The 24,969-nt window shown below is 38.3% G+C and overlaps 1 protein-coding gene across 1 annotated transcript in view; it reads right to left on the reverse strand.

The window, feature by feature from the left end:
* The window catches only part of LOC103775842 (disks large-associated protein 2-like), a gene marked incomplete at its 3' end in the record, with an annotated part of 50,950 nt that extends 28,023 nt beyond the window's left edge, over positions 1-22,927 (reverse strand). The window contains exons 1-2 of the mRNA XM_008943311.1: positions 22,867-22,927; positions 6,745-7,814 (exon numbers count right to left, since the gene is read on the reverse strand). Coding sequence (XP_008941559.1) covers positions 6,745-7,746 — 1,002 coding nt within the window. The remainder of the gene's footprint in view (positions 1-6,744; positions 7,815-22,866) is intronic.
* Positions 22,928-24,969: the final 2,042 nt, after the last annotated feature.

Consider the following 24,969-nt stretch of genomic DNA (forward strand, 5'->3'; position numbering starts at 1 on the left):
TTCATGGTCACAGAAGTATAGAGTAAGAGAAAAATATGGCCTTAAAAGAAGAAAATGAGAGGTTCTCCAAACATACTTGCAATGCACAGCACCTCTAAAACCACAGAGACTGACGATGTAGCAAGGACTCCAGTGTTGCCGAGCTGTTATATGTCTAGGCAGGGAAGAAGAACCTAAAAGGCAGCATACCCAGGGCTGACCCAAAAGATGGCCTGTAGTAAACAGTAGCTTATTTAATCTAAGCAGAAAATAGTATCACCTTTTTTTTTCCTCTTATAGGCTACTATGGGGAAAAAAAAAAGTGCATGTCTTTAAAACATAAATAATTTTAAGGGCTATATAAAATATCTATATAGTTGCCTTTCATCTATTTTCCTCATTTTAACTAACGGCTGACAGTTTTGAACAGCTAACTCCAGATGACTCCAATTACTTAGCTTACACAGTAAAATGATTTTTTTTGTTTTTCTGTCTAGCTACTAGATGATGGTTAACCACCTCCACACTTTTCAAAAGAACCGTTCCCCTACCAGAAGTACCAGGGACCTCGGTCTGTCCATATAGACATTCAGCCTATTAAACACATGCACAACTCCACTTTAAAAAACAACCTTTAAGCACAGCACTGTAAGGTGGTCAAAACCAGATGGAAAAAAATATCAAAGCAGCATTTATGCATGCATCACCATTTTTTCAGTCACCTCCTTGCAGGACAAATGGTATAGATTGCTCAGGAGAGGAGCTGGGTCTGCCCTAGGCAGCAAGCCTGCAGCACAGGAGAGTGGAAAGTCACTACAGCCCCAAGTGTGTGTTCCTGGCAGTCTTGTTTGACAGATGCAACTAGCCTGGGTGTATAAAATAATAAGTTATTCCTGGCTGAAAACTTCCTCAGACCCAGGGACACCTTTAGGTAACAACTGCAAAGGTCAACCTTCAGCTTTGGTGAAGTGAATGTTGAAAAACAATTTGGCAACGCTGTACTAATGCTATAAAGGAGGACGGCTCCCCCTGATTAAAGGGCAGTGGATCATGGCCTCCCTTTTGTACTCATAGCTTTGACATTTCTACAGTAATAGGGACTTGTTTTGGCACGCTTTAAGAAAATACTAGCTCTGAAATCTTTCTACTCTTGTCCAGAAAAAAGCTTCAGCAATTCATTTCAGCTAATATGAGCATCCTAGTACATGGGCATGGAAACAGTGTGCTGGTGTATCACTGATTAATACAGCAATTCAAAACACCATTATTCTGAGACAACTGTTCCATCTTTGGTTCAATTTTTTTATTTGTTTGTTTATTTTTTTTTTCTTCTTTCTTCCTTGGAAGGGGTATTTAGGAAGTATTCTGTGTTTATGTGACTCATGAAACCATCGGCATCCTGTAACTACAGGGAAGTGTCAGCCTTATTAAATCCTTTTTAGTTAATGTTTTTAAAGCAGTAAGTGCAATGCTTGAGAGACATGATGATTATAGAGAACATTATAAGGAAGAAGTACAAGTGGTTGAGCTTGCTGCTCTGTATGGGAGGATTACACCCTTACTGACCTGGAGGATAACAGAGGGGCCCCAGGCACTGGACCAGATATCACAGGCTGACATTAACACTGCAAATGGGCTGTGAGGCACTGACTGTCCCACCATTTCTCTTATTGTCTGGGCATTGCAGGTCTCTCTTGCACATCTCCATTCCTGACTGGGATGGCACAGGGATAGCTGAGGTAACTTTGTGGGACTGTAATGGGCTGTAGAAATCAAAATGTTACAGCATGTGTCCATGCTGATTTAGGATGCAGACTACCCTGCTGTTCTACTATCTATACTAGCTTTTCCTGCTGTGGAAACACCCCAGTTAATTGTGGAATGGTGGCAGGTCATAAATCATGGTGAAGGCAGCATGAGTGGTACTGATTTGGCTGCTAATATCAAACCCCTGCTTTCTGTGGCTAACTACAGAGTATGCATCAGCTGGCAGAGTACGGGATGTAGTTTCTGTAGTTCATATATGGGTTTTATGTCAAGCAAACAGATACAGCCTAGCTTCACAAAGATGAAGTGCTGAGAAAGGGGCATTGAGTTTAAATCCATCCTTTCTTGCAAACTAGAGGGGGAGTGCAAAGCAGCAGCATGCCTCTCAAGGGCAACAGTCTCATCTGTGGGAATCTGTGCTGTCTCCAGAGAAGCTCCCTGGAAAATGTAACACAGGGCTTAATGCCTATTTATCCATTAGCTTGTTCCCAGAGCTCTTCTCCATCTAGGCCTAACTTAAACCAGTGAAGAGCCTTGTTGAAACTGCTTTTTTTTCTTTTCTTTTGTGCTTTTCTCTCATTCTGCAGAGTACAGAGCTGACATTACTACCCACATGCTTAGCAGTGCTGCTGCTGTAATGGATGACGTGAGTGCCTAAATGCACTCAGAATACAGGAGTGGGATGAAGCCATTTTTAGAACAACATGCTATTTTCTTTTTTAGTGCTGACTCATTCACTGTACCTTGTGGTATGTTTACCTTGATTGCTTGCTGCTTTGCAGGCTGTTGAATGGCTGAGGGAGGAATATTAATCAGGGACACGTAGCACTGTGCTCCAGAACTTCCGTAATGGTGAGTGCTATGCTCTTGCCTGTCTTTTGGCTTTATTGTAGAAGTTACTTTTCATTAACTAGCATTCCCAGGTTCTGGAAACAGTAAGCAATACTTTTAAGTTCATCGTTTTAGCACAGCTATCTAGTTCATATCCAGATTTTCTGTTGCAAATCTTTGCTCCTCACCAGTACTCATATCAGAGTGAAATTAATCAAAGTCATTGCACTGTATACATGTTGAACCTAATTAGCCAAAACAGCTGATGAAGACAGAAGAGATCTCACAACTAATTTATCTTTTTCTTAACATATTTTTTAGTATTAAAACTAAAATGACGTGCAAACCAGTAGCATCTCCTATAGCTAAAACTATACAAAAGTGTGCTTTACTGCATGTGTGATCTACTGCATGTGTGATTCTGCCTGCTGAGTGAGATGACACAAGTGTTTGGTGCCCAGAAATGCATTTGTAGCTCAATTTGTCTGCATTCAAAACAGAAACTAAAGGCCCATACATAAAAACTATTGTAAATCATTCACAAGAATCTGATAAATGCCATTAGTGACAAATGGCTTCTCTCTGCTTTTGTGGTGCTAGTTGACCCCCTGGTTCATGTTACAGCAAAGCAGATTTAACAATGAGCTGGAGCCCAAAGGGACCTCCCACTCATCCTGTCTCCCTTTTCTCTGCATGTTCTCATCACCTCTACTGCAGCAAGAGTGATGAATGTTGGATCCGAGCTTCAGGGGAGAAAAATAATCACTATTTTATACAGCTTTATTTCTACGAATTTAGTTCTTTGAAATTGTCTACTTTAGGGCTAGATGACCACTCAAGCTGGAACAAAGCACATTGACTGAATCACCTCTAACTTACAAGAGCATACTCCCCACCTGCTTTCAACTCTAGGCCATGAGGCATGACTTAAACATATAACATGCAGACACCTTCAAAACCTCTTTTCTCATCTCCTTCTTTCAGGTATCTGTGAATTTGGTAGAAGCTCCCATCTTAGAAATTCTTTAGAGTTTCAATTTTAAGGAAAACACAGCTCAATAATAACTGTGGAAGACAAAATGGAAGCCCAGAAACACAACACACAAATCATGGTCTCAAGCACAGGCCTAAGACACCGCCATCGTCTTCCAGTTTGGGACTCTGTATACCAAAATTATCCAGTGGAAAACAGAAGTAGTAATATTTTCTACAGCTGTTGAAAGAAAAAAATAACAAGATCAGTATATTGAAAAGTGAGTTGTCTACAGTGAAAATATATAAACCTAGGCAGCAGAATAAAAGTCTAAATAATAAGAATAAGGTCTAAAATTTCACAGCTTGCCTTTAAAAAGAATTTAAAAATATATAGCTGACATCACTCAGGAGGAACGTCTTTTAATATTGTGTTTTGTAATGCTCTAAACACAGATCCTGTGAAAGCCCTGGGGTTTTATGCTAATCTGTTCACTTGTGCACCTCAGGGAAATCTGCTGTTGTATAATCAACTTCATAATCCATTGAATTCTCATTGCTGGCTATTCTGGAGCAAGGCAGTAAACTCTCCTGGCTTGTTTCTCTACCTCAGTCAGTTTCTGAACGTAATAATTATTTTTACTCAATCATTATTTAGTGATGCTTCTTCTACTGCCATATGAAAAGTTAAATATCCCTCCTTAGTTTTGCAGATAAAGTAATTGAAGTGTGCAGCAATTAACAAACTATATTTCCTAGGTCACAGAGAAAGTTCATGGCGGAGCTAATAATGGGACTTACATCTCTAGTCTTAATGATTACAGTGTGACAGCACAGCATCCCTTAAAGTAGAAGTTTCAAAACTAAGCATTTAGTTATGACATTGACAGAAGAGGGTCCCTTCAATTTGTTTGCTGATCTTCTGCTAGTGAGTAAGCCACTCACTCAACTGGAAGGATATCTATACGGTATGTTCATATTCTAAAGAACATATATTTTATTTTAATATTTTCAAATGAGAATATTCCTGTTATAGAATTCCTGGTATTATTGCTTTGGACATAACTATAGATTCTTTATTGTAATAACAGAGCACTTGAGTCTTAACAAATTTATATTATAGGATCCCTGTGAACAGGGAATGGCTACTGTCTTATTTTTAAAGGGGCTTAAAAACAAAAATTCACATTTCCTAGATTTTAAGCGGCATGAACCTACCAGTTGATGAACCTTCCTAATTACTGGATGAAAAGTCCTTTCATTAGTCATCTCAATTTACACAAAGCATAAAACAATCAGTCTGCAAAAAAAAGTGATTTTCTGCTCCTTGAACTTGCCATGGGACTTGGTCTAAAGCTGAGCAATAACCAAGTTAGTTTGCAAACTGTGTTTCATGTTCACTTGAAGATGCTGATATAAGTTGGGAGTAAGGAGAAGGCCCATGAAAAGTAAAAACTGGTCGCTTTTGCAAAGAAAAATGGGACATAAAGAGAGGGGAAGAAGAATCAATGAAACAAGATGGGAAAGAAAGCACAAAACCCAGCAGAGATACAGAGGGATCAGAACTTTCCATGTGGGAGTATGTCATGGTAAGGAAAAATCTAGCCGTACCTAAACTGCTCTAGAATGTTGGAGCTGTACATGTGGTTTTAGAACACAGACACAAGTGGAAGTCTCTGCACAGGATGCACTTCCAGTTCTGGCTCATTGAGTTGGATTAAAAACTTCCAGGGAAGTGAAGGCTGTTTTACATACATGAGAACTGTACTTGGATATGATAAAATATCACAGCTGCTAGTCTAAATTGGAATGAATTTGCATAGTAATGCTACGAGGGTTGCAATTTCTTCATTTTCCTTTCTCTGCAACAAGGAACTTTCCCTATTTCAATAGGGAAGATTGATTCTGGATGTCTGCATATGAATTTGAAAAGATCTGGCTCTTCAAGTGTGACTCATTACTATTGGAGCCCTATTGCTCAGAGAGGAGAGAGCTCTGCACAGCAGTAACACCGTCGTTCTAGTCTGTTTGCTGGCTTCTGCAGAGCCCACAGGAACTGTAAATCTCTAAATACATACATCTGGAGTGGAGATTTGCCCATGTTAATGGGAGATTCAGTTTAGTTCTGGAGCAAGAGAATTTGCTTAAAAAGAAATAAAAGAGAAAGTACTCAGTACTCAGTGCAGGCTTTGCAGGCCGTGCTTGTAAAAATACCTGAGGCAATATTTATATACTACATTTTTTCCAGTGGCTAAGCTAGCTGAGGAAGTTCTCCTCCCAGCTACTCCCCCCTTTCTGCTCTGCTTCCGCTGCAGTTCTCTGTACACCCTGATGTGCTAACGCCACTTGTCACGGGACTGTGCTGGACTGAGGCAATGTAAATGATGTCTAAAGAAGGTATTTTGGAAGCTATTTTTAAAACCCACATCATTTTAAGATCCAGATGATCCCGCAGCATCACAAATGGCTATATTAGTATGACTTTGGAGTGGCAAATGGCAGCAAGCAGCAGGTATAAGAGTTTAAATGCAAGTGGGAGCTTCTTGATTGCTGCTAGAGAAAACAAATGTGCAGAACACCACCACAAATAGTCTGAGTGCCAGGCCTAAAATATAAAACTCCCTGAAGTACCCATGTAACTTTTAAAAAGGATTATTGTATGGTCTCAAAAGAGGCTCATTTCCATACGATCTTGGGTGACCTAATCACTAAAAGGAAGTTTGTGAGTAATTGTCATCACGACAAAGCAATCGAGCACACCAGTAGCATTCTCCTATTACTTACAAAAACCCAGAGAAAAGGAATAAAATAACAAAAAAAGGAGATTCCACACAGCATGTTTTTAAAACCACTCATTCAGGGATGTATTTGAAACACTTCCTAGCCCCCAGACTGCTTGGAGAACTTCCCCATTTTTAGTCTGACATATAGATTTTATTAAGACGTTCAGTGTGAACTCCAAAGACGAAAATACATCCACTGACCTTAAACTAATTCATATCACACCAGCTTTACAGTTTTTAATCTGTGCCCTATAAACAAAACCAAAAGCTAGGGTTTTCTCACTTGCCCATCAGGTGAGCCATACAGGTACTCTTTGAGAGATATGCAGATTACCCTTGTATTTTTACAATGACTATGGCGTAAACTGTAACGCTTTTCTCATTGCAAGTCCTAAGAAAGTCTTCCTCTTACCTGAAGGTAATGGCACGACCTCAAGGAAGGTTTGATTTCCTGATGAACCAGAGGCTTATCTAAGTTCAGTGACGACTTGCGATAAGCTTCTTTAGCCTGACTTACTGTAAGCGTGGACCAAGAACTCCTTTTCATATATTTACTATCAGGGGTCATTGCTAGCCCTTCACAAGCTGAACACTTCACGTCATTGTTACTTTTGGAAGTCTTCAATGAAAGATCCCCAAAATGCCCCTGGAGTGCCTCAGGATAGCAATGGGATATATGATCTGCATGGTGCCTATTTACCACACTAGGGGTTCGGTAAGTGCTATCACTGTCCAAATTATCATCGGAGCTCCACCAGCTGCTCATTCCAGATTTATGTTTGCTTTCTGGTTTGCGCTCTTTACTTTTACTCCTTTTGCTATGCTTGGAATGGTGCCCGTGATGATGGTCGTCCCCTCGACCGTCTCCCTTTGTTCCATTAACGTTGCCCTTGGATGATCCTTCCAGAGAATGAGATTTAGTAAAAAGTTTCTGGACTGAATGAACGAGATGGCGTATTCTTCCTGGGCTCTCACTGCGCTGTTCCGCAGCTGTTGAGGTCCTCTGGTACTGTAAAGTGTGAAACCCATCCCGGTGAAGAGGAAGCTGTTTCTCAAACTGGTCCAAAAGGTTTGCGGGAATACGGTTAATCTTAGGGTTCCCGTGAGACATGGCGCAGTCGTCTCTTGAGTCGTAATGTGAGCTGTAGTGCATTCTGGGGAAAGTGCTACTTGACATGTGATCGCCCATTACCATGGGCATCATCATGCATTCAGAATGAATGGAGCTGCGTGGCGAGCAACGATGGTGGTCCATCGGGCAACTCTCCGTGGGGCTGAGAAGATACGATTGCCTTGGCTCCTGCCCATGGTGGATATGGTCGTGGGTGTGTTCGCAATCTTCAGGGGATGCTAAGCCACAAGTATGAGCTGAACATAACTGTGGTTGGTTGCGACTACCAGATAATCCTTTCATATTCCTCGAAGCAGGAGAGTATCTTTCTTCATTGAAGTGCTGAGAAGGCGACCATGAGTACTGCTGGTCTGTCAGGAGAACACACAAAACCCATGTTAAGTGTCTGATTAAAAGGTTAACTTGCAAAATCCAGGTATATGGCATTTTTTTCTCTATGATCTTGATGAATTGTCTCACTGTTCAGGGCATTTAATTCACCATTTTAAAACTGATTAAAATTCCTCACTATGAGCAAATGATGAGATGAATGTAGCCTACTTCCTGTTCGCAAAATTGTCTGCTAGCAGTTCTAAATTTTATGAAGATATTCATTATGCAAATTTACTCAAATAGATTCAATGTACACATTCAAGTATTCAGTTTATTATTTGATATTTGGAATTAACAAATCAAGCTTTGTGGCTAGTTATTTAAGCTACATGGGTCTAGTTTCTATTCCTATAGTTTCTCAGTTGGATATCTTAACCTAAATGTATCATTTTTCTATGGAGCCACTTTTGTATCACAAATTGAAATTGATTTTCTTAAATGAATCTTGGTTTCAGATCCCAAATTCACTATTCCTAAACATAAATAATAAACAGCAGAGAAAAAGAATATGAACGTACTGAAATGAAGCTTAGTTTTTAAATCACTAAACAGTTTATGAATAAGCATTTCATGCAATTTGAACATCTGTTATCCTTAGTCCAGAAGTGTTACTGCTATTCCCATATGTGTAAAATCTGTCTATTTCCTAAAAAGGGCAGTTTTTCCCTTTATATGTCCAAATTATATTTTTTTTTATTTAACAACTCTGTGTTGTTCTTGATAAAACACATATCTGTAAGTATTAGCTACAGGTTTTTAGCTTCTCAATTATTTGTTCCTAGGAATCACTTGAAGTTGTGGTTATTAAACAAGCATGATTACTAAATAAGAGCAGCTTGTAAGCAAAGGCTTTGATACTCAAGCCTTTGATTTTCTTTTTCTCTCATGCAATTTCTTGCAGCTGTCAAATGCTACAAACAGAAAATTAACAAAGCCAGAAATGCTTCAATTTGATTTTTTTGCATTCACTTTCCCTCTTCAATTTCAGCTTATTTAAGCAACATTTCAAAAGCAGACAAAGCTGTAGGATGCAAGAAAACCCTTTAGAAGATCAGACAGATGCATAAGTGTTTATACAACCCACTTAGCACGGTCTTTCTGCAAATTTGCTCTAAAGAATCTAAATTATCTTGCATAAGTGCTTGATGCAAGGAAGTTTAAGGCCTCAACCAGAATGGAAGCCAGAGAGTATGTACTTGTTATATATAACAACATAACTGGGCACTGGGGCCCAGCCCATAGAGATAACACAGAACCCAACAGCACTTTGAGGGGTTTCTACGTATATGACAAAACTCTCCTAAATCATATTCCCGCTACTGGTGAAAAATCAGTGCCTGGTTATGGTCATGAAACAGATCAATACCCATATCTCTTTAATTTTATTCAACTAATAAGTGTTATGTCATGATATCTTTACTACAGAATGTAATTTGTTGCAAGTCTTTAGCATCAGCAATCCCATAAACTAAATGCTCTGAATTTCCTAAAAGGGAAAGCTTAAATAATTTTATTACATCCTAATTTCAATAGAGCTCCACATAATGTTTTAAAATGAACGTTAACATTAAACTAGTAAACAATAAAGTGTTCTTCATCCTAGGCACAGGCCTGCCACGTTAAAGTCAAAGACGGATTTAAGGGTCCAAATGTCACCTCTAGACTTTATCATAGTGTGAAACTGATGTATTTGTCCATGTATCCTTTTCTGCTTCTATTTTGGTTTTCTACCAGTTTCTTTTACTTAATTATTGGCTATTTTCACATTAAAATAAAAAATTATTACTGTTGATTACTGAGTCTGTTGTACTATTTAGGTTATAATACCCCGCATAAATGTAGTTATAAAAAGGAAATACAATTCTTTCTCTGAAATAACATAATTTTGATTATCCAATTAAAAGTACAGCTATATAGAGAGAAGGTAGTTTTATAACAGTGCATTGAGATTCAGCCACATAAGTAGCACTGTAATTAATGGTACTTAACCCAATATATTACCAAACATTATCAAGGGAATAATAATGGTCCATGTACTGAACTTAGTCTGTGCTTCCCGTAAAGGGTTCCCAAAGCATGTGACAGAGATTACTGCATTAGTTCTTACAACTCCAGGAGATGTGGAAGGCACTGTTCTCCTTTTACAGAAAAGGAAGCTGGAATACAGGCAATATTTTCCAAAGTGCTCATGGATTTGCTGATTATCACTTTAACAGTGGTATGAGCCAGAGGGAGGTGGAAGGAGACTCTTCCATCAAACTGACAGCACCATGAGAGTCAACTCTGAGTGTTCTCATCACGATCCTTTGGATGAAGGTACCTCTTGTACTATGTCTCACCAATGCATTAAAAAAAAAAGCAAAACAAACCCCAAAACAAAGCAAAGGCAGGCCATGGCAGAGACCCACAATGAAAGAAAGTTAGACAGGATTAAGAAACTAATTTAAACGAGTTCCCTAGCACAGTACTGCTAGTCCCTGGTGATTACTTCAGGCCTCACACAGAATCAAACATAGCCCAGAATGCTCCAAACATTTTCATCCTGTTTCATCCCTCAGAATATGAGACATCATGATTTGATTGCTCTGCAATGGATAATCCAGCAACAGATTTTCCACCCCTCAAGACTCCCTGTGATTCTAGCTCAGTGCATCTATAGAAAAATCCTATTTTCTGTACATTTCTTTCACAACCTTATAGCATTTTATGTGCCTCATGGACTATCTGAGTTTTGTTTGTTTGTTTGAAACACAGCAGTTAGAAACTGCTATAGACATTTAATAAGCATAATCAATAGAGAGCAACTGATACTAGATAAAGTTCTACATGTGCATCATCTAAATCTATCACTGCAATTATGTTCGCGCTTTGCTTGTGACATTGGACCTGTTCTGTGTCCAAGGAACTATTACTTCTTTTTACAGATCTCCTGAAAACCTTCAAAATTTTGCATTATAATATATAATTTTTTCAAATCATCTGTTCTTTGTACTATTCAGTTATCTTTGTTCACGAGGTCTGTTTCAGGGCTCGAAGAAACAGTTGAGCTATGGCTGAATGAATTACTATATGGTACCAGACCAGTCTAATTGACCATGTGCTAAGGCTCTTAGCCTGCCAGAAATGAAAAGAAAAATGTGTTAGCTTAAAATTCAATTAAGCTAACATGCTTTTCTAGCATTTGCAAGGGGCTGAAAGTGTGTCTGTGGTCAATGTTCACAGCTCAGCTGATTCATAAAAAATCATAAAGCTATATAATTTTTTTCTCTCAATCTGTTAAAAAGAAATTTAAGATATTTCTATAATAAAATAATGCCAGATTTATTGAATAATGAGAAATCTGACTGGAATTTTAGTCTGTGTCTTGAAGATAATGATACCTAGAATAAAACACAAGTTGTACAAGTTTGGTTTGTTGTTGTGGGTTTTTTTTGTTTGTTTGTTTGTTTGTTTTGGTTTTGGTTTTTTTTTTTACAGCAGCTCTGGTATTTTCTTAGGGTAATCACTCTAAAAATATAAAAGTAATTCAGGATGCTAATGTCTACCCCTTTAAAGAAAGTGTCATAATCAGAATCAAAGACCTGAAAGGAAGCAGAAGAACAGATAACCCAAAGCAGAGAGAGGAATAGGAACAGAGAGCACAAAGATGGCCTTTTTTTAGGTTACATCAGAGCAAAATGGAATCTTTCCATTGATTTCAACAGACAGTAAGACAAGACATAAAGACTGTGTAGGGGACCTAGATCAAGACATGGCTGTTATGTCAGAGATAATCCAGTGGTTCTAAAATCCTGAATATCCCTTGAAGCTTTTTTCAGAGTCTACTGTTCAGAGAAGTCAATCTTTAACCTTGACAGATTTTCTGCATTCCTTCCTGGCCATATCAACTCTTTCTTTCCTGCTTTCCCTCCCCTGTTTTATCTTCCAAATTTTCTTATGCTAAGATAGTTGTTCTCTCACTCAAAGCAGATGTAGCAGATGTTAGTTTGCCTGTCTCCAGGGACGGTCATGATATTCAGAGCATTCAAGCTTCTTCCTTGTGCCAGTCAGTATCAAGGGAAGAAAGAGGCTTAAGGATCAGGAATACTGTTTGAATTCCTGCTTTCCCTCCCCTGTTTTATCTTCCAAATTTTCTTATGCTAAGATAGTTGTTCTCTCACTCAAAGCAGATGTAGCAGATGTTAGTTTGCCTGTCTCCAGGGACGGTCATGATATTCAGAGCATTCAAGCTTCTTCCTTGTGCCAGTCAGTATCAAGGGAAGAAAGAGGCTTAAGGATCAGGAATACTGTTTGAAATAATGAATTAATGTTCTAGGGTAAAAGGGCTAAAAACCTCTACACAATGAAAAGAAAGGGCTGTGCATCTCTAGAGTTCCTAGAACATTACTCTTTGCTAACGATAATCGGTGTAAGAGCACTGGCACTCTCTCAGATTTTCAAAAGAAGCGCATGTCTCCACAGATCTTTTTGTGTGTTATATACACTGAGAGCAAGCTTTTGGAGCATAATAATAATAATTCCTGGAACTACTAAGTGGTGCCTGATTTTTGCTTTTACTTTTTCATTTATCGCAAAGCACGTCTTTTTTAATGATAAATTAATTTAAATTCTTTTAACCTTATAAACTTCATAAACTCCTTACCTCTCTGAAACTTTCGTGCTGTTGTCATTGGAGAAGAAACAGCTGTTTTGCGTAGTATAACCAGTAAAATTCATTGCTGAAAAGAGATGCCTAATCTAGCTTTCAAAAAGATGTGGTATAGAAACCAGACAGCTGAATTGTGCTGTTTCACTCAGTTCAACTAATCCTGCAATGTATTGTAAAAAAAAAATGCTCACAGTTTAACTTATAACTAATACAAATATTAAATAGCATAAAGCCAGGTGTATTGATCAAGTATATATTAAATATTAAAATGCATAAATAAAAAACTTTAGCTGGAGATTTCTCTGCCCAGGGACTGCAGTAAGTAGCATTAGATGGACATTGTTTCTTCATTAACTTGTTATAGAATTTTTCTCTGGTTGATTCTGATCTTGAAAATGAATATTTCCAGGGATTGAGAAGACTGACTAACCTGCCAAGCACAAGAAAGAAATTCTGGAAATGCCTTAAGCAGATATTCTAGTCTCAACCTATTTATGTAGCACAACATCTTTTATAAAATTTACATAAAATTGCAAAGATTGGGTGACTACCTGACTTTAACCTCCAGCTTCAGAAAATGACGTCCATTTTCCATTACACTGAATTCATGCATTTGCACTGCATGCAGTGCATTCACCTATCTGTGAATTCCTACCTAACGTCTCAGGCTGCTTACGAACAACAAGCTTTGTTTGTTTGTCAACTAACAAACTTTGAGGGGTAGCATCCCCTTAAAAATAAGTAATATTGTCTCTCTCAGGGCTATCACAAGGTATTTTATGCACCCAGTCTCCCTGTGCAGTCAAAGAAGAGATGTAGGCAGTTCTGAGGACCTAAAGCCAAACACCAAAATGTCCAAGGCTGACAGACAAACACTAGCCATGGGCTGCACATGGATTCCTGGACTCCTGTCTTGTTCTGACACTTAAGCCTGAAAATGAAATAACTCTCTGTTCAGGATCCTGAGTGGTCCTTGTGGTACGCATGTATGGCTGTATTTATACTAGTAGCCTAAACAGCTAGAGGATTTGATCACTCCATACACTTAAACTGTTGCTGTTATAGTTTTATGCTATGTAAATAGGACTCTTCCAACCCATATATCAAGATGATTTCAAGAATAACACAGGTCAAAGACTGTTATAAATATGCCACCTGAATGTGGTTTTATTTTGGAGTGTGAGAAACCAGTATGATTCGTCTCAGCCTGAAGTACACATCTAAAAAATGTCAGACGAATGCCACCCTTCAAGTACATCTCTGCTGACTACAGGGGAAGCTGTGGATTACATGTTCTGATGCAGACAACATTATAAATCTATACATTTAGGTGATCTGAGGCACACGTTTAATGCTAAAACATGGAAAATGATTTGGCAGCCGAAGCTAATTCAGTGGAACCGCATGACAAATAATAACCAAGGGCAAGATGCTTTTTCTGACTCACATGATAAAAACGGACATGCAAATTCATTCCTAAAATAGCATCAGTGACCAGAAGAGCCAATTTGGATGCAAAATTGGAGCAAAGTCAAAAAACCCTACGGAAGAAGTAAGGAACACGTGGAGTGCAGCCATTTATTCAGTGCAGTCACAGTTTTGAGCAGTGACGCATATGTCTGCAGCTGGAACAAATATTTGATGGCACCCAATCATATCATTCAGCACAACAATTCTCTGACTTCAGCTCCATCCATCTTTCAAAGAGAGATTAGTAGATTAGTAATCCAGCATCCCAAGAGATTTATTTCTGAGATAAATCAGCATGATCAGAAAAAAGGGCAAAAGAAGTGCAGAATATAAATAGTAAATCAAATATAAAATATCAAAAGGACTGCAGAATAACTCTCAATGATTGAGAATGGCCTCTCTAAGGCAGTGGGGCGGGAGGTGGTGGTAATGAACATACATAGTACAGTGTACTGGGAGGATGAGAATCACAGAGAACTCTGATCACTGGGGAGAGCTGTGACCAGGGACATGTTAAAGCAGGGTTCCAACACCAACTGCCAGGCATGGAGAACATGCCATATGTGAAAAGGAGAAAAGCAGAAACATAATCTGAGGGATGATGACATCCCACATGTTATGAGTGGAAGAATGGGCACTTGGACTGTATGGGGAGGATGAGAGGCAGAATATTGTGCCCATGCCATGACAAAGGACAGGACAAAAGTCCATGAGAGGCAATATGGGATTTGCAAGAAACTCCATTGTTTGGACTGGAGGGATGCAGAGTGTGCTCAGAATGATGTAAAATTAATTTCCATTGGCTTGAAGTGTATGATGTCCTAGTATTTACTGGTATGTAGCACACAGACCTTCACGGTGTTTTTCAAGTTTGAAGTACATTGCCACTATATTCACCTTTTCCACAGTGGTATAACTGAGGTAAGTCCACAAAACGATTTATGGCTAATATTTTTTTCACAGAATACGTGAAGCTTTTGAAGAAAAATATAAAATATCAGGATTAGATTGACCTAAACTAACTAATACATAAGCTTTCTTCTACAGAAACACAGCTGTAATGGGGTCAACCAGTGTTTCACTATGTGAATATCTTTGAACAATTAGTTATAAGAAAATTGGTTATCATGCCCCCAAATACAGACCAGAAAAGCTAGCCCAACACCATTAAATTTCTTTTTGTTCCCTTTTGTGCCTGGCTTTAAGGACTTCTTTTCCTAAGGGAGAGAATTTCACTGCTTGTGGTTACTAGGTCAAATGCAGGAGACAATCAGTTTCCCTTGGTACCATTAAAACTGCGAAAAGATTCTCAGCAGTTAAAGAAAGTCAAAGTAATTGGGTAGTACAGCTCAAAGATATACACAGGAATCTGCACACGGCTCTAGAGGCAGAAGGGAAATCCTTGTCACATTGATAGCAATAACAAATCTCCCACAAACTTCAGTGGGGATGGGGTTGATTCTAAACATTTTCTGAGAAAAGTTCTTGGTCAGTTTGCCTATGAATCCTGTTGCTTGATGAGGATCACCTCTAATGAGAGCTATATTTTACAAAAATCACAGTTCATCCTGGACTGGAATAAATGTGTTAGAAGCCTGGAAGGGTGTCCAGTCAGGAAAATGATGGAATGGAAGGGTGTAACCAGCTCTGCTGAAATAATGCCATTGATAGCACAGAGGCCAAGATTTAATCCCAAAGATCTGAACTACTTGAACTACTCAGTGGAACAGAAAAACCAAATCTTAAAGTTTTATTTTCTAATAAAAAATACTTATAACTGATTCTTAAATGAAGATCAAACAAAAGAAATAATGCTAATGTTTATGAACTTTGTCCTTGAATTCCCATTTTTTTCTTAGTGTTTCTTGACTTCTTCTGAATTTCTCCTTTTTTTCGATGATAATATATCAGAAAGGAAGTCTACTATCCTCTGTAATACTGAGTGAACTGTAAGAACTAATGTTTCTATAGCTAAACAAAAATATTTATTATACATTCCTTCTGAAATGCCTTTTATTATTTCTTTAAAACATGGATATATTTAGAAGATTTTACTTATGTTATAGAGTGCTCTTCTAGGAAAGAAATAATCTAAGCATTAATTCTCCAAAACACTGACTATTACCACAGAACATATGACTTCAATTTAAAATTCCTTTCTGTTTCATATTCCCCTTTACATTTTTTAAAAACATTCAGGATAGTTCTTAAATTGTCAGAACTAAAGAAAATGATTTAATTTTCTGTTTCTTTCAACATCAATTCTTTGCAGCCTTTTGATTCACCAAAAAATTAAGAGTTTCAGCCTCAGTCTGACCCAAAACAATTATTTCTTCTATTTTTTGGAGTTCATCATTATCTGCTCAGCTGTACACCCTCGGTGCTGCCTCTTGCTGCTTTGCCATTGTATTGTGAACTTTTCTGCTCAGCCCAACCCACTGAGATGGAGGAGGTCTCATCCTGATTTTCCTATGGGGTGCAGAAAGAAACAGCAGCCTGGTGACAATTCCTTTTTAAACCTGTTGCTATAGCAACAGGTAGAAAAGCTCCTTCTTTCCATAACCTTCAGACTGGGAATATTTCAAATTGGGGTGCTATTTCTTTTCTGCCTGGCTGAGCTCTGTTTTGGGTTTGTGAGAAACATTGCAAATATTAATTTCCTTTTCCTGCAACAATTAGCACCCAGATTTTCCACGTGGCAGTGAAGGGTCAAACTGTGAGCCTTGCTCCTGGGATGAGGTGGTGGTGTAAACACCCTGGCAAGTTTGAGACAGGGCATCTTAGCACGCTGCTGTCTGACTAGTTATGAAGAGAAATGACTTTTTAAAAAGATGGGAAAAGTAAGTCAGAATTGCACAAGAAATTCACAATGGGAGGTGACAGCTGAACTCACCAGTGAAAGCCTAGACTGTATGAGCAGTATTTGCTGGTGGTTATCCTGCTGCACTAGTTACACTAGTTCAGGGCTCCTCAGGAAGGAAGACTGAATCAATGACCTATGTGGCCAGCACCGTGAGAGACAGCCATGGTTATGTACCTCCATGCTGGAAGCACGCCCACCAGCCTGCTTGTGCCAATAAAAATTGCCCTGCCCTCGATAGAACCTAAGCAGCTATAATGAACGTGGGGTTACAGCATGGTACCTTTTTTTTTCTCGGGAAACAGACAGCACATCATTTAAGCTTCCCATCATGGGAATACATTTTAAAGGCTGCACATTTTATCCTTTTGAAAGGGCAATAGAGTGAAGACACTTGGTGAAGTAGGGAGGCGTGGCAAAGCAACCAGGTGAGTCAGTCTCTCATCTCCAGTGCAGCCATTGCACTCTCCATGGGAAAGTAAATGCTGTGGATCAACTGTGCACCCAGGTGTTACAGAGGTCAATGGGGCAAGAGGGAGAGACAACTGTCCCTCTTGTGCTAACATCCCACATCCCATGTGGGAAATTTAACTCAAGCTGTTTCACCTTCTCCCAACTTCACCTTCTCTCTGTCTCTCTGTCTCTCTGTCTCTCTCTCTGTCTCTCTCTTTCCTCCTTGGAAAGGTCTTTCATTCGCTCCAGTGAAGACACGGGAATCAGTAGTCTAACAATGGGATGAAATTTGCCAATTTGGCAAAAAACTTATTTCCTCTGAATATATTTCTAGCTGAACTTCTGAGTCTTCTCAGCTGGACAGCCATCTGAGAATGCACAAATCATTTAAAACAAAAATATTTGCTTCTGGCAAAGTAAGGAATGCATAAACACCTTTGTAATTTGTAGTAGAAATGAATGAATAATTCATATCAAATAGCCCATTTGATTAATCTTACATTGCTACAAATATCCTCTCCTGTTTGTGAATTGAACTTGGACCTAATGGGATTTTTTCAGAGTTATCTGACATTACAAGGCATTTAATTTTTAGAAATAGCTTCAGGTCTGCAGATTGTTAGTAAGCATTTGTTGCCAACAGCCTGTAATTTGAATGCAGAATAGTTAGCAAGTCTTTCTATGATGCTCAGGCCATATGATATGATTTTGTACTATGACTGAAAGTAACTCACAGAATAAGCTCTCAAGCATAACTAAAAGAAATTTAAAATTCAAAATTTATTTTCTGAAAAACATTCCCCGTTATTTCATTAACATTTTCTGTGGTCTTGATCATCACATCAGAAAACTTCTAGGCTACAGTTTCTGGGTACAGCAAAAGGAAAGATTTGAAGTGGGATTATTCAGAGGTATGATGGGAGAGACATACTGGGGCATCTTATATTTAAAACATCTTGTAAGTTTAAAAGACTTTTATATCTCCATATCAAACCATCTGTCTATGTATTTTTATTATATGGCAGAAAGATAGTCCTGTGGTTAGAAGATTAACTTGGGAAACCCACAACCAAGATTTCCTGTCTTGCCATCATTTTTTTACATGGTCCAGGATAAGGCCATGGAGATGGATGACAGTGGCCACTGAGAGGCTTGACCTTGGGTTAGACTTAATCTTTGTGGATATCTCTTGTAGTGTCCCTAACTCAGTTCCACATAGTGCAAGAATAAAAGAAACTTCTGTACCTCTAAGGGTTAGTGTCAGAAAGCTAGGAAACACTCAGTCTCTGGGATAATGTCCATTTAAGAATTGAAAATAAAGTATTTGTTCCTATGCCTGCTAATTACAGGGATGACCATTGCTGTAGCAGTTTATTCTGTGTGCCAAGCCCTGTGTCTGACTGAAGTCCCACCTGCTCCAGTCAAGTCTACAGCTGATTAAGTCAGGGGGAAGGTGGACAGAGGCATGGATCTGGCACAGAGGAGAGCAAATCATCCCACTGCAAACTGCTTGTCTGTCCTTGGGAAATCCTGTCATGCCTGTTATATGAAGCTAAAACCCATGAAAAGTGCAAAGTGTTCAGACACTGACTGCACTGAGGAAGGCTGGATAATTAGGTAGGAAGGCAGACAGACTGGGAAGTCAGGCCTCTATTTATTTTTTTATTTCAAGAACGGCTATATCCTTTCTTCATTTCAACACATAAGGTCATAAAGGCACAATCATGCAATCAGCAGTGATTGAATAACCATGAATTGCTGTCTGACACTTGAACTGTACCAATTAATCAAAAGCACGACTGCATCAACTGTGAAATAAACCCACATTTTTTTTAACAAATCCTTACACTCCCTTGTAGCTTACTTTCCAGTTGTGGCCAGTTAAGAACATTATTAGTAACTGCAACCTGTTTTATAGGTTTTAATCTTTTTCTTAACATCAGCTCAATATTCTTTCCTGAAAAGAAAACAGTAACTTACTGAAACAAAAAGCCTTTAGTGTGAGTTCTCTTTCTTTGCGTCATATTAGAAGCTGCAAAGTGTTAAACTTATGTAAAATAAATGTCTTTCTTACTTATAAAAAGGAGTTAAAATAATTTTTCTAATAATCTACTTTTCCCTGTTTACTCTGCGTATGTACTACCTATGAAAATCCATAAAGAAAAGTTCATCCTATCTTCCTTGTTCACCTTTCTTCAACTATTTGAATGCCATTTAAACATGGCACATTTTCCATGTTTCTTGTTAAGATTGCATTATTTGGTTTTGACACACAAAGCAAATAGTTGTTTTACCCTCTACATGCCTAAGGTAAATAAGACTGTAAGTTTCCAGTTTGGTTAGAAAAGAGTAGTTTTGTAAAATGTTTATTATTTAATATATTAACATTGTTCAGATTTTATACCACCAGCTAGAATAAAGCTTTGAATTGGTAGAACCCCACTTTCCATAAGACTCGAGCTGCTTGAGATCACGCATGTCAGATCTCTTGCTCCTACCACCATGCCCTGCTACCTTTAACAGGTTGCTTGTTTGAGATATTCCTAGTGAAAAGAACAGAAATTTTTGATGTGAGTGTGAATCTTGTAACCATGACAATACTTATCACCCTGAACTCTGTTAACAAATAAATGGTAACAGAAAAGCTATGAAATATTGTTCTGAAGAAGAGGCTATGAATGCTTGGGTAAGCTTTTTTTAAAGGACTCCATTGCATTTCTGTCTGTTTTAACTAATGAGGTCTTTCATAAAATCAATAATGTAAAAGAGCTGAGATCAGTCCCATCCCTTGATACCTTTTCCCAATTAAGGCTGTGGATTATTGTATTAATAAAATTATTTAGTGACTATTCAGCATTTTCACTCTGGTGAGATACTGTGCAAACATTAATTAATCCCCACCAAAGCCTTGAAACCTCACTAGGAAATATTAAACCCATTTTACAAATAAAGGCCTGGAGCCAGAGATTCTTCAGTACCAGAGAGATCGTCACTTGAAGCTCCTTGGGACAGTGAGACTCTACAATAATGAATGGCCCTGCAGTTGGAGCTACCTTAAAGAATACAAGCACTGCTCTGCCTTGGCTTGGGGCAATTATTTTACTTCTCAGGAAAAGACCTTTCTGTGTTTTTTTCTGGAATGAATGTCTGCAGCAATCCTTCAGACTGAGGCTGCTCATACAAAATAATTCACAGTCATAGAGGTGGCAAGAGAGCAAGCCCATTTCCATAGCCCAGTTACCAGAGTATCCACCCAGGTTCAGATTTCTCTCCAATGAGTATTTAACTTTATGCATGTTCAACAACAAAAGTGGAGACTGAGAAAGATCTAATAGCCTGCAGCTTTTTTCACTATGTTCAGTTCATGGATTTGAGTTCAAATCTTCAAGTAACAGAACACAACACTGGGGGACAGACAGAGAGAGAGACAGCATCCCAGCTGCCTGTCGAGGAGTTAATCCCTGGCACAGCTCTAACAGTGTAGAGCTTGTCTACACTGAATTTCACTGACTATCCCAAAACTTTCATAAAAGTCTTCCCAGCTTCTATCTCCCATAGCATGCTCCTTCTTGGATTACAGTGATTCTCTCTAAGGGAGACTAGGACATCATATCATCATATGTTTTTACATTACTGATGGCATCCACCTATTTTGGCCATTGACATCCTGGTCACTAAGTCAGGAGGACAGGATTTCCTTCTGAAAATACGAAATTCATCTGCCTCCCTTCATCACCTAGCGATTTTTGGTGTTTATTTTCAGAGGACTCTGGCCATAAACTGCTGAAGTTTATGAAAGCAACATAGTTTCTTTGTGGTCTGGTTGTGAATTTATTGGTTTTTGCTTTTTTTTTTTTTTTTTTTTCTTTCACAATCCTCATTTTTGTTGACTATTTCCCCATCTTCTTCCTAATCAGGGTGCTGGATGATCAACCAGTTTAGTGCATATTTTTTTGTTAATCTTTGATTATCTATTTCATATGAGGCTCCCTTCTTTTGTAAACACCTGACATTTAATACTACTGATTTATACATCAGGTATTCTGGCTTCAGAAATCCTGCAGTTCTTTCTCAACCAAATAGGACGAACAATTTTTACATACTTCTAGGGCATGATTCATCTAACCCTATGTTAAGTTTCTAAAGTAGGCCAAATCTGTTATGTCCTAGAAAAGTCTATCACTCTTCATTGAATCTAGAGGAAGTCAAGATATCTACAGTTTAGACATGCACATCTGAATTACTTTCCAACTGTTAGATGAGATGAATTCTTCTCTGGGGCACCTGAACTCTTCCCTGCATGCTGTGAAATGGGGCAGCAGGGTGAAAAAAAACCAACTGTCCAAGAAGGCTGAGAGATGTGCTCATTCCATAACTCTTCCATGGGATTCACTTGTAAGATTCCTAGTGAGCCTCACGTTTAATCATATCTTCCCTCTTACACTAGTTTAATCAAGGCAGAAGCTGCCTAAAGGTCATTCAGTCTCTTCCTTAACACTTCCTTCTAGCCAGTCTTTGCAACTTATCCCATAGCTTTTTTTCCACACTTATTTATTAATATAAAGTGGACAAATAAGTCCAACAAACATATTTTTAAATGGAACATTTATGGAATTCCCTGACTTGAATGTAACTGAGTGGCAAAACTACCTGCTTCAGAAAATCCTCTTCTAAGAGATTATTTAATTTTAGTGACATCTCCTGCCTGTATCCATGCTCCCTGTTCAAACTGTTTGTTTGTTTGTTTGTTTTTCTTAATACAGCAACTATAATTTATCTTCCTATCAATGTGCAACAATAAGGTCAGGGTGAGGCTTTATCAAATATAAAAATATCCTAGTAACACAAAATAAAGCGTTGCAATGTATTAACACGAGCATATGCATAGAAGGAGAAAAAATACTGTTACCCTAACTTCTGAAATGTAAGTATGCTCACAGGGGAGCTCTAACTAGCAAACAAACAGAAATCACTTCCCGCATTTCTCCTCCAAAAATAACCACATAAAGTAATTGCATATAAATCAAAATTTTGATAGATTTCTCATAAAACACTGACAATCTGAAGATGAAATTCCAGGAACAGAAACTCAATTTTGCACAGTCTAAAAGGTCTAAAATCTATCTATGCTGAAGCCAATGGGACTTTTACTGCTAGCATTGAGAGACAGGTATCAGGATTTCACTCATCAGCTCTATGAGTTTCTTATTCCTGTGTCTGTTATTTGTTTTAAATTTAAAAGGTAACATTGAATACTCTTTCTGCAATTGTTATATTCTCTAAGGGGTAAGACAAAAGTAAAAAGAGAAAAAAAGGAAAGCTGATAATTTCCTTGAACGCCTTCTGTTGAATTCTTGGTTGCGTGGATATTACCCAAATCTGATGTTTTTTTCTTTTGATTCTCTAATCTTTTATAGCAGGGGAGGGTTGGACTGAGCAGTTGTTTGGCCGCTCTCATTAACACCACCCTGTGGGGGCTTTGGGGCTGGGGAAAGGCTGCACCACCGAGCAGCCTCCTGCCTCCTCACCCCCATGGCTGCGCCCAGCCGCCGGATGGACGAGCAGTCAGTGCACGTTATCTGAGAGATGATATCTGTACCTAGCTCCTCCTCTGGCGTCCCTGGAAAACTGAAGCCCGACTTGAGCAGATCGCCACCCTCTTCTTCTGAAAAGACAGAAACAAAGTTGCTATTTAATAACTCTGATATTTTTGTATACCCAAAAGTTTTTGTATTATCTGAAGTATCTACTCCTTTTTGCCCATTGTCCTAGTGTCCTTTTTTAAAAAAAAAAAAAATGCGAGATTTTTGCACATCACCAGCGTTACCAGCATTATAATGTTCAGAAATACCTTTTTTTTTTTCAAAGCACTTTTTACATTGTTCATTTCAGCTTTGCTTAGGCACATTGAATTTTACTGCCTTTTGCCTTCACATATTTATTCCAGGAAGAATCATTATTGTCTGCTCTCCAGTTGTACTTTTAGCACCTCCAGCCTCTGATGATGATAATGACACTCATGATTCTCAGGCCACTTTCTTTATCTTTTAGCCACAACCATTTCAGTTCTGCCATTCTGAATTCTGATAATGCTGTGATGGTGACTTTCTCCTACCAATAACATTTACTTTTGTGCCAGAGACAAATTCTGTAATTCTGGAAAGTGCTTAAACTCAGATGATATGTCTGTGCCGTATGAATGCAGTGAAGCAGGCAGAAACCTGCTGAATGGCCTGAGTGCAGCTCTCAGCTACCCTGCCTATACTCCTTTCAGAATTGCAGTTTGTTGCCTCTGCATTGTGCTCTTGCTGTGCTGGCATACAAATTAATTTGTATTTCTAACACAGAGCTGCATATGGAAAATCGGGTAAATTCCACTTCCTTAAGGCAAAAGATTGGTTTGAGAATACACAGATTAGCATACAAAGTATCACAGTGATGTGTTCCATGTAAATACATTACACATTTTTTAAAAACTGTTTTTTCCCTGTTATTTATATTTGCTGGTGTCTCAGCTGAGTGGAAATTGTTTGCGTATATACAGCCTTCCACTGTACTCCTTCTTACCATCTGCATGTGTTAGAAGCACAAACACCCCAAAAGAACAGTGAGAGAATGGAGTATTCCACTCTCACTATAAGTTCAACCAGCAATTCTTTAGAGAAAGACAAAATCAGGTATTGCAAACCACGTTTCTGTAGTGTGTGACTGAGGACTGATGTCTTCTAAATAATTCACACCAGTTGATGTTCCTCATATCCTCAGGTAGACATTCCCATAAGTTTGAACCAGCTCAGACTTTTCTTAAGAGCACCTCAGCCCCTGTGTCAGAGAAGCTGGTTTTTGTGGTTCAGCTTCCAACAGCACACAGAAACAACACAACATGTTCCACATGCTTCAATGCTCCATTTAACAAAGATATGCATTTTGTATATTTCTTGGTCTTGGTTGCACTTTTTCGTCGTACTATGATTTTTCCCAGTTATCTCACAGCAAGCAAAATGAGTGAATGAACTTATGGATACTCTCTAACAATTGTTCCTGGTTTTGACAATTTGTGAGGTTAATAATATGGAATTAATAACAATGGGTAAGTATAGCACAGATATTGCATAGAAAATCGGTCCTGAGGATGTTGATTGTTGGAGAAGCTGATCTGTCAAATAAACATCTTGTTTATAAACTCAATTGTTAAATAAACTCACTCTGCTGAAATACAGCCTACTAGAGATCTCATTAAGTGATGGATAAGAAGTCATACACAATTTAAAAAATGACTGGCACATGAATTTAAATGAAATTTAATTTGGAGAGGTAATGGACAACTCTAATTAAATAAAAGCACAAATTAGGCAGTTTCCATGGAGACTTTGGTCACATGATCTGTCTATATTGTATAACTCATATGCCTGTCTTCTAATTTAGCTGCACAGGAGTAACAAATCAAATGAAAGTTATAGCAAAAATATTCTGAAGGATCCTTTACATTCGTGTAAGTAACTAGGAGATCTCACTGTTAACCTCATAGTAAAGAAGCTTTACATTGAAACACTAGTTTTGAATTTTGGAAAGAAAAGGTATTAATTTATCCCAGAGTTATATCATGTACATACATTTAGAAACACTTCTAGAACAATCCAAATAAAATAAAATGCATAACATTATTTCTCCCTTTCAAGAAGACAGCAGTATTCTCTCAAGC

This window comes from Merops nubicus, unplaced genomic scaffold (genome assembly GCF_000691845.1).
Source record: "Merops nubicus isolate BGI_N331 unplaced genomic scaffold, ASM69184v1 scaffold2007, whole genome shotgun sequence".
Classification (NCBI taxonomy): Eukaryota; Metazoa; Chordata; class Aves; order Coraciiformes; family Meropidae; genus Merops; species Merops nubicus.